Source organism: Priapulus caudatus, unplaced genomic scaffold (assembly GCF_000485595.1).
Source record: "Priapulus caudatus unplaced genomic scaffold, Priapulus_caudatus-5.0.1 Scaffold2132, whole genome shotgun sequence".
Taxonomy (NCBI): domain Eukaryota; kingdom Metazoa; phylum Priapulida; class Priapulimorpha; order Priapulimorphida; family Priapulidae; genus Priapulus; species Priapulus caudatus.
The window spans coordinates 5,697-16,905 of record NW_014579193.1 but is presented as its reverse complement, the minus strand read 5'-3'; the positions used below and the strand labels follow the sequence as shown (position 1 = coordinate 16,905).

General features: G+C 40.0%; 1 protein-coding gene across 1 annotated transcript; it reads left to right on the top strand.

Moving 5' to 3' along the window:
- Positions 1-7,372: 7,372 nt before the first annotated feature.
- LOC106818280 (zinc finger protein 525-like) lies at positions 7,373-9,364 on the top strand. The gene is made up of 3 exons (XM_014823001.1): positions 7,373-7,413; positions 8,049-9,061; positions 9,110-9,364. The coding sequence occupies exons 2-3, from the start codon at positions 8,183-8,185 to the stop codon at positions 9,347-9,349; spliced, it is 1,119 nt and encodes a 372-aa protein (XP_014678487.1). The 5' UTR covers positions 7,373-7,413; positions 8,049-8,182; the 3' UTR covers positions 9,350-9,364.
- The last annotated feature ends 1,845 nt before the right edge of the window (positions 9,365-11,209 follow it).

Here is an 11,209-nt window from a genome sequence, read left to right as displayed (position 1 = left end):
CGAAAGATCTGCGCTTCAGCGCAATTGGGATGAACATCTCCTTTCGGCAACGCTTCTCTAGTATCCCGTCTCATCTGGTTTTGAAAGCTTATTCAGGATTATTTAATTTTGAAATGTAAAAATAGTTATTCGACAGTTCCACACGCTACACTAACGTCACTATAGTTGGAATGAGAGCTGACCTGAGCTAGGGTGTACATTGAGCAGTGTTCCGGATTTAGGGGGTCTTTAAGGCAGGAAAACCCCGCAAAAAGTCCACGAAAGGGGGGTTCAGAAATTTTAGCAGTCCTGAGATAGGGGGTGCTTTCACAGGAAGGAAACGAGCATATGCGTACCCAAATAACACTGAGTTGGGGGGCTGGAGGTGAGTGCCCCCCCCCGGGTTTCATCTCCTTCGACTCCTTGGTATATCATAATATGTTGCTCCTTGGTTCCCTGCAGAATTTTTTTTTCAAAATAGTGCCACGGCAGTGCCGTGCTGCCGTGGCGGCCACTACGGCCCTGCATGTGGTGTTGCCAAGCGCTGAAAATGATGAAGGCTGCATATGCTCATAGATATCATATAACACATGTGTTATATGATATCTATAGCTGTGGTGGTTACGTGACCTGCGTCGACTCTTGCCGCCATGATACCGAACCGCGGCAAAACACGTTTTTCGAGTTGTTTTTTCGTTGAGGGAATATAGGCTTGATACTTATTTTTACAGTATTATTTTCAAAGCTAATGTTCAGTTAAAGTGTAGTGAGTTATTTTCTTGCGTTTTTATAGTGGTTTGTCACAAAAATGTGCATGGGAAGGCAAGTGTCATGTTAATAGTGTCAATAGTGTCATATTAAACAAGTGTCATTATGCACCATTGTAGGTTTACAATGCCCATTGCCATGTCCAGCTTTCACTAACACCTGATAATGTATCAAAACGTCTTGAATGCGTTTGGGGTTTTAATCAGTATCAAAAACGACAGAATTCTTTGTTACACACAGTTACAGTATCACCACGCTTGCAGCCTATATCTATCTGTAACTATTACACACATATAGGTGCTATTTGTGAACATATCAATACTAATAAATGTTATGATAATATAATAATCATGAATTCTAACTTTTGCAGGGGTGTTTACGCATGACTGGTGAGAAGACAAGTTTGAAGATTCACACGCCATTAATGTACGCATAACATTTGAATATTTATTTTATGTTACTATTCTGTTATATATTATATATACTTATATAGTATTATATATATATATATTAGAACATATATATATTTTATATTATGTTTATAAAGTACGTTTATATTATGTTTATAAATATGTTTATATTATGTTTATGTTTATATGTTTATATGTTTATATATGTATATGTTTGTATATTGAGTAGTGTGTACGGTAAGAAAACATTTGAATAGAAAAAACACTCAATTTTAACTTGCCGAATTCTGAAAGTCTACAGTGATCAATATAATGTTGAAATTTAGTTTTTTGTAGACCCTATCATTTTACAAACATTAACTCTGCAAACTTTAAATGTCTTTTTCTACATTTTGGTTATAGATAATTATTGACATGAACAGAGCCCTTCACTGTGACTTGCATGAGCATTTTCTACAAAAATATACTCCATACATCATTTTCAGCTGCTTAGAAACCTCTCTTTTAGTGAGTAATATCCTCTTAAGTATTTGACTCGCAATGACGCTATATTGTGACTCGAGTACGATAGTAGCTCATAGCGTTAACAAATGTTAGGGTAATCAGTATTTTGATGACTGAAATGTTATGATCCATGGAGAAAAAGTTAACGCGAGTCACAGAATAGTGTCACAGGAGTCACATACTTGGGAGGATGTTGCTCACTTCAGAAGAGGTTTCTAGCAGTGCAGGTGATGTATGGAGTGATCATATATTAGTACTGGGTAGCTAGTTCAACAGGTATAACTCTGATCAAACTTATAATATTCTACAAAAAATCTAAAGTGTGAAGTATACATCGAAACTTGTTAGTAGCCTAATACACAGCTGTCCCGCACATCACGCAGAATAGTTTGTGATATCTGAGAAAATATTAGTGTGGCTGCATAACTTCCATGCTTAAATATGCATAACTGGTGCCTTTGCTGAAATAGTTTCTTAAAACAAGTAGCAGCAAGCTAATATAGGATTGCAAGCCCGTTAAAAGTGAGATTTTTGTAGAAACTACTAACCCGGTGTTGCTCGGGGAAAAACGCTTAGGATAAACTTTTAGAGCAAATGTAGCCATAAATATTTACTTAATTTTACGGATAGATTACTAACACTAACAGAGAAACAAACACGTGATTAGTGCGCGCTATCGCACATAGAAATTCATAAATAGAGTCAATCGGCATAAATACATACGCTCTGAGTCATCCCAACATGTATTGCGTGCTACGACAATAATTCCATTTCGAGACATTCATACTTTTAATATTTTACTTGTTTTTAAATCGCAGTTTTTAGTGTATCATTTTAAATATAGTTAGGCCACCCTTCGGGTGATAACCTAACCGTGTGACAATTTGTGGCATCCTAAACGAATAAACGGCAGAATGCCTAGGACACAACAGACAGACAGATAAACATAGTTCGTTTTTGTAGTAGTATAGATATCATGGAGTCATGGTATAATGGCTTAATTGTACATTTACTATTTTTATTTTTATTAATAAATTTCATGTGGTTTTATTTTCAAAGTGGTGCTGCATGTCAGTCAGTGCCCCAATTGTATATATCTTTGATAAACACATGAATTATTACTAGCCATTCGCGGACTGTGGATTACGGGCCTCTAGCATTTACCCAGGCATCATCAAAACATGATCGCAATATCCAAGAAGTAAATGAAGAAGCATAATAACTTGTATTGAAATTATAAATTGTAACACAGGCAGTTAATAAAAACAAAGTAGTGCACTTCGACTCAGATTCCTGCATTGTCACCTGTCCAACGGCTATGATAGTTATATCAAAGAAATTATATATTTGTCTAACACACAAATTGTTATTAGTGTGATGGCATCATTTACAGTTCACGTCACAATTTTTAGAAATCATGTGTATTAGATCGTGGCATATGTAAAAAATTCCATTTGAGGCTTTGCCACATGCCTGAGACTGAGTTGGCGGTGCGGTGTGTGGCTTTTGCTGCGATGCATGTGACAGTAGAGTTCAGGCACTTGGTAATTAAAAAAAAACTGATGCTGACTGTGCTAAGGCAATGATAGTTATCGCAAAATAAATTATATATATTCTCACTGAATGCTTACACATACACATGCACGCGCACGTACACACACAAACACGTATGCACGCACACCAATGCTTACCGAAGAAATGTCAACGTTCGCACGCACACACAAACGCACGCGTGCACCAACACGCACGCGCGCACCCAAATGCACACGCACGTACGCACGCGTGCACCAACACGCACGCGCGCACCCTACCGAAGAAATTTCAACGTTCGCACGCACACACACACACACACACACACACACACACACACACACACACCAATGCTCACCGAAGACATTTCAACGTTGTTAGTGGCGTCGGACAATTCAAGCGGTGTTTTAAAACACCCAGACGTTTAACTTAATGCTCACTTTAACTTAAGAAATGATGTTTGGCGAAACAAAGTTTGCAAGGTGAAACAGCGATTTGTAATGACGTACCGCACTGCAGCTGCACGGGTTCGTTCTGTATCGTTCTGTTCCTTCGTACCTGTACAAAGGCCAAACATGTAGCCGGCCTGCATGCCAATTTGCTAGCTAGCTATCGCCTTCCGGGCCTTCTCTCAAGCGGCTTTACTCCCTCTGGATTAAAAAAATAGAGCATTTTAGGAATTTTTTAGACCCCGCGGCAAATAGTATACGGGAGACAAAAAGTTTTTAGTGGTACAACATTGCTGCCTTCAGGATGGCTCTGAAATATTAATATTATAAGGGTATGTAAGTTTCGTTAATCAAATAGCATTATTATGAAAAAAACAAGAGGTGTCATATCTTGTATACGAATGAAGCCTTCTGTCTATATTGTAGTGGCCCTTAAGGTTGTTACAGCACGTGTGATCTATTGGTTTCCGCATAATTATTTTGCCGGTAATGCAGTAGGTGGACAGACACCAGAGTGAAATTCAACAGCTTTTATTAGTGTAGTCGCTGGGTAATTCTGCTGCCAGACAACTGTGCGCTTATAGGTAAAATGCTACATGCGCCGTGTAATTGCTTGACTAAATTTACAAATACGATAATAAAATGAGAGTAGACTGATGTTGGTTACAAACTGCCGTTTCACGATATATTATATACTCACTAAAACAAACGTCGTACAAATTACACAGGATAGAAGATAGTTTTCACAATGCATATACACTTTAGTCACAGAGAGAGGAATACACAAGAGCCCCGTTTCCTCCGCGCAATCTCTCTTATACCCCCTTGCGTAAACTGAGCCGTGAAACTCTTACCAAATATGTCTCCTCCCAATCACTGTTGACTACAGGGACGGTAGAGGGTTGGAATCATGGGCGATGGTCAGTTTCTAGAGTGGGAACGAGGGGATAGCCAATGGCAAGAAATGAGTGGGACTGTGTTTACGCCTTCATCGCCCTCTCGGCCACGTGGATGCCCAACGTAGGTGGCATAAGTTTGACGTAGGTAATGATGTTGGATGTCCGATAGATTTACAACCAGGGCGGCCATCAGTCTTCGGAAATATCCCCATTTCGGCCAATGTGCATATGTTCAGGGTGGAACAGCTGTTTAGCATCTGAGTTAAAACCAAGTTCTGCTTAAAGTGTTGTTTGTTCTTTGCCGACGGTTGCCCAAGCTAATGTAATGATACGGCCACGGTGTATCTCCAAATATAATTATTCATTGCAAATTGACACATACTATGCGGACAGTGGTGCCGCCACCATGTGTATCTAGTTTGTAGCCGAGCTAATGTTGTTTACTGTGGAAAAGTTTTAACATATTGGTGTGTGTTCATTAGATAAATCCGTCTTCACTGCCGGTAGTGTGGTTGGTGTGGTATATGATTACGCGGGTTGTTGCTAGCAATAGTGTGAAATGAGCTTGTATGTGCTGGTGCTAAATGCGGTCGCAGAATGACATTAGCGTTGCTACATTAGAATATGGACATATTAATCAACAATACAACCGTCGTACATTTTAATAATATATTTAGGTAATATATTGATATATAGATGTAATATATTGGATATTGCATATATATTATATATTTATATTGATGAGTTTATCTTTCTGCTGTCGTTCGACAGGGTGATTTCCTCTATATGATCGATATGTTGATAATTATATACGCAAAAATGGTCTGTTATTACAACAACAAATTGTGGGGGCTGCCATTATGGTGAGATTGAGCACCGTGATAGGTTTAAGCTTCGCATAGAGCACCGTGATTGGTTAAAGCTTCGCATACAGCCATCTTTAGACAAAACTTGACTGTTTCAGAAAATTCCAATTTTCAAAAGTCTATTACAAACTAATGTGCATCAATTTAGGTGAGAACATTTGTGATTTATTTTTAGGATAATATATATAACTTATAGCCAAAATTAAACTTGGTTCCATGAGATGTCAAACGAAAGTCATTTTCTAGACTGATTTTGCCACCTCGGCCCATGGCCTATTGTATAACACAACCAATAAGGTGGTGCCGAGCAAGCTGTGAAGACTGAACTACGCTATATCTTCATCATTATAGCCATCGCTAAATCAGTCATTTATATATATATAAGATGGCTTAAAAACACATGCATACTCCAGGACCTTACGTAATTACGCAGTTGTAAAATATGGTTTGTAGGTGTCCCAGTCAATATTTATTACACATGAAATCAGATACATTAAAAAAGGTTGCAGGGTGCTGTGAGGAGCTCAGAGTTCAAGAAGTCAGAGATGCGGGATTGCTTGCTGTGCGTAATATCATTATGTATACAGTGATTTGTTGTTAGTGTTTGTTTACGAGGCTGGTTAGTCCTGCTTTGGTAGAAATAACAGTCAACATCCCTATACACAGTATGGATGCTGCTTAAGCACCAAGCCCAGGAGAGACCATGAGATAGGTTTACAGCAATGTTTGTGGGCTAGGTGCACAGTTGCGTTTGTAATTATTAGAAAGAGCGTCCACCTATATTGCGTCGCAAGGTTCTATTTTGGGGCCCCTCTTCTTTATTATGTTTATAAATGACGTGCCCCTGCACATTAACAATGCCAGTATTCATATGTATGCTGACGACTCCACCGTTGTTGTTACTGACAAATCTTTACCTAACCTGGAACAGCGTCTAAATAACAATATGGAGGAAGTTCGTGAGTGGTGTTCTAAAAACAAAATGGTTATCAATCCATCAAAGACCAAAACCATGCTGGTCACTTCCAGACAGAAGCGTTCTACGCTCCCATCCGCGGTACTCCATACTGTCTATAATGGCTCTGTTCTTCCCACCACGTCGAGTAAGAAAATTTTAGGTATCCATGTTGATGATAATCTCACGTTTGAAGAACATATAATGAACGTGTGCGCCAAGATCTCAAAGAAGCTGGCACTGCTTTGGCGGATCAGGAAATTTATCGACCATGATTCCTGCCTGAAGTTTTACTTTGGCTTTGTTTTGCCTGATATTGATTATGGTATTGTTGTGTGGGATGCCGCGAAGAGCATTTGAACGATTGACAACGTTTTTAACTTGCAGAAACGTTTTGCGCTGTTGATTCTTAACATTCGTAGACCTTCAGACGCCCGCACTGAAGAAATCGTTTCGCAGTTAGGTTTTTTGACTGTTCGCCGACGTTGTTATTACCATCGATCTCTTTTAACTTACAAAATTTTACGTAAGCAGGCACCTGCCTATCTTGACGGTTTTCCTACTTTTAAACATGAAGTGAGCTCCAGACGAACGCGTAGTGTGTGTGCAGATGAAGCGCGTTTGTATCCGCCCCGTGCACGCACTGAAATGCTACGAAAATCCTTTCGGTGTGCGGCGGCATCTGAATGAAATCATTTACCTCCTGGCGTTCAAGATGCCCCTACCATTTCTTCTTTTAAAGTCCGTATACAGAAAATCTTGCCCTATCAATAGGGCCCATTGTGCTCTACTTACCCCGTACAACTTTAGTCAAAGTATTTTAACTCTTATTGTGTATATATTTAATATTTAACCGTTCTGATTCTGTGAGACAGCCATGTTAAAGATAGGTCCGCGCCAATTTATTGTGTCTGTACCTAACATGTTTTACCGTCGTTAAATAACGTTTTTACTTACTTACTTACTTACTTTACCACCTTGTGTCCTGGTATCAGGAGATCAGGGCGGTTCCCCAGGTGTCAGGATATCTGACTGGTTTTATCATAACAGCAGGTATATAATCACACCATTGACGTTTGTAACATCAGTCTAATACGAGAACAGCACACGGATGTTCAGTGACTTCATTGGGTAAACGGATGTTTCTTATATTAATTCAGTGCATTTACTTTCGTGATATATTATGTGCTTGACCTTACAGTCGTGAAATGGCGTGTGATGTTTGGATGATAATAATTCCAGGGTGCGAAATTAACGGGAGTCCGGGGTCAAATACTCCCTGATTTACTTTCGGACTCCCTGATTTGACATATGCAGGAGTCCGTGTGACTCCCTGAAAATTCTGCCATACTAACTAGTTTGTTCCAGAGCACGGCTTCGCGGAATTACCGTATTTTGTCATCTAATATCCAAAGAAAATTTGGCAGACGTGCAGCTGCATGAATGTTAAAAATCTGCACATGCATTATTGTTAATATCTTTAATTTTAAACATCTGACTGCGGACTCCCTTATTTTGCTGCGAACTCCAGTCCGTTGGACTCCCGTGTTCAAAAGTTAATTTCTACCCCTGCAATTCGATATTCAGAATGAACAGTTATATTGCAAACATAAATGAGGCGCGTTTTTGTTCTACATCAATACGCGTTGTTCAATGCATTTATTTGTATTCTCTTTACTAATTTGTAGGAGAGCCTATATAGGAATTCTACAAGTGTGACGAGGCAGTCTACGAAGCAAAACAAGTGGTCGTAACTTGAGCGCCAGACAGGGTAGACACCTGACGTGTGTGACCAGTAAGTGGCAGCTTTCCCTGACGCACGATGGAGTACGTGAGAATTAATACCGGGCAAAATCCACATGAGTGCAAGCTGTGTGATGCGCCCTTCTCCTGTCTGAATAGTTTGAAGATACATATAAAAAGTCACACGGGAGAGAAACCGTATAAGTGCGCGGTATGTGATGCTACCTTCTCAAAATCGGGTGATCTGAAGAAACACATGAGAACTCACACGGGAGAAAAACCGTATAAGTGTGATCTGTGTGATGTTGCCTTCATACAATCGGGTGACCTGAAGAAACACACAAGAACACACACGGGAGAGAAACCGTTTAAGTGTGATCGGTGTGATGCTACCTTCTCACGAGTGAGTAGTGTGAAGATACACATAAGAACTCACACGGGAGAGAAACCATATAAGTGTGAAGTATGTGATGCCGCTTTCTCAGATTCGAGTAATGTAAAGAGTCACATGAGAACTCACACGGGAGAGAAACGACATAAATGCAATCTCTGTAATGCTGCCTTCTCAGAATCGAGTGTTTTGAAGATACACATGAGAGCTCACACGGGAGAGAAACCATATAAGTGCGATCTGTGTGATGCTGCCTTCTCAACATCGGGTAATCTGAAGACACACATCAGAACTCACACGGGAGAAAAACCATATAAGTGCGCACTGTGTGATGCTACCTTCTCACATTCGTGTGCGTTGACGATACACACGAGAACTCATACGGGAGAAAAACCGTATAAGTGCGATCTGTGTGATGCTGCCTTCTCCTCTCTGCATCATATGAAGATACACATAAGAACTCACACTGGAGAGAAACCATATAAGTGCGCGTTGTGTGATGCTGCCTTCTCACAATTGGGTTCTGTGAAGAAACACATGATCACTCACACGAGAGAGAAACCACATAAGTGCGATCTGTGTGATGCTACCTTTTCCCGCCTGAGTGAAGTGAAGATACACATGAGAACTCACACTCAAGAGAAACCGTATAAGTGCAAGCTATGTGATGCTGCCTTCTCACAATCGTGTAATCTGAAGACACACATGATCACTCACACGGGAAAGAAACCATATAAGTGTGATCTGTGTGATGCTACCTGCTCGCGATCGGATAATCTGAGGCGACACATGAGAACTCACACGGGAGAAAAAACGAAAAAGAAAAAAGCAAAAGAAAATATTATTTCAATGTAACATTGGAAGTGAAGCTTTAGCTCTGAAGAGACCCTATATATATTCATACATGATAATGCGTAATAACTCTAGGGCGATGTCGTACGGATGTAAGCTGAAAGTGCATCTCGAACTGTCAGACTCACATGTAAGATCAGCTTGGCTCTCTGTAAAAGCGAGCACACTACACTGCACACGTGTGCACTGGAGCAGTGTGGTATACCAACGAATGCAACTCAAGTGTTACAGCTGCTTTCCAGATTGGAAGCTGAAGTAGGAATTGCTTGTGAAAGCCGGGAAACCTCTTAAGTTATACAAGCGGATGATGACATGTTTGATTGTTTAATGAGTATTACCCTACCTAACGTGTGACCATTATACAACGGTGTGAATTTAATACCATTCGTGATGAATTATATGTTTGAACACTAATCTAATGAAACACGAAGTACGTATTATTATTTGTAATTTTTATATCTCTCACCGAGACGGAAAATTTTATGTCTGTATATATAAACACACACACACACACACACACACACACACACACACACACACACACACACACACACACACACACACACACGACGCTAACAACGACCGCTATTCATATGTAGCACTTACCTGACTCGCCTGAATAATTCTTCATAAAATTCTTCTTTTTTAAATGTATACTTTTGGATCAACAGGGGGCATGACGCCCTTTGGCCCCCCTAACTACGCCACCGGCATTAGGTTGGCCTAATAGTATATTAATGAATAATGCAACAGAGAGATAAGTTACGGAATGACAGGAAGCTAAACTTAAAATGATCCTTAGAAGATGATACATGTCGAAAGCATTATTGTAATGCTTAGTGCAACCAACAACCTTTAATTTTTTATCAAGAAAGATGGAATGCCAATCCTCACCTGACCATGATAAATTTAATAAAAAGTTATAAGTATAGCATGGAGAAAGCGTACGCAAAGAGGAGGCCTGTCAAGGCACAGGCACTTGGAACGTCTCGATAAAAAATTAAATAAACACGAAATGTATTTACTACCAAAGTCTAAATGTTTCTCAACTCTGTTTCGTCTATTAATGTCGCTAACTACCCGTAAATGCCGGTCAAATGCTCATCTACAACACACAAGTACACCGCACGCACGCCCTGTGCACAAACAACATGAATAAGAGAGCAGGTAGGAAAGCGTGATCGCAAAATTCGCTTGACTCTCGCTTCATTTCACACCTTCACAGCCCAAATACACAAACAACAGTTTCCATCTTGGTATCTATGTGTAGCTAAGTGGTCACTTGTTCGAATTATAACTCTGTCCTTTGTCCTTACCCACTCCCGCCAGAGATATCTCGTGAAATCCTGCAGGAAATGTTCTCTCTGTGAAAATGTAAAAAGGACGTATCATTCGAAAATCCCTAATGGTGCTACTTTCGATCGATCACTGTAGTCGTGTCTGTGACGTTATGCCCGCGCGCATTATGCTTGGCTTGGCGGGCCTCGAAACGGAGCTCGGGGGCCAAACTCTACGACAGATGGCGCTCTCGCTCATTGGCTCAATCTACCACTGCCACAAGCAGATTTCCGTTACAATTTGTAACGCTTTTTTACTACATGTTTTACAGCAGCCACGTTACTCGTATCTTATGTAATAAGATTTGGACTAATAAAAATTGCAAAGATATTAAAAATCCAACCACTATTTTATGGACAATTTGATAAAATTGCGATATGAAATAGTGCGCGTATTGTGCGCCCATTTACTACTTTCAAATTATACGCTGTTTACGAACGCGTTACGGGCACTGATCTCTATAATATAATCTGGATAGCGCTTAGCCTATCCGCGTTTAATATAAAAGTGACGCCACAGCGCCAT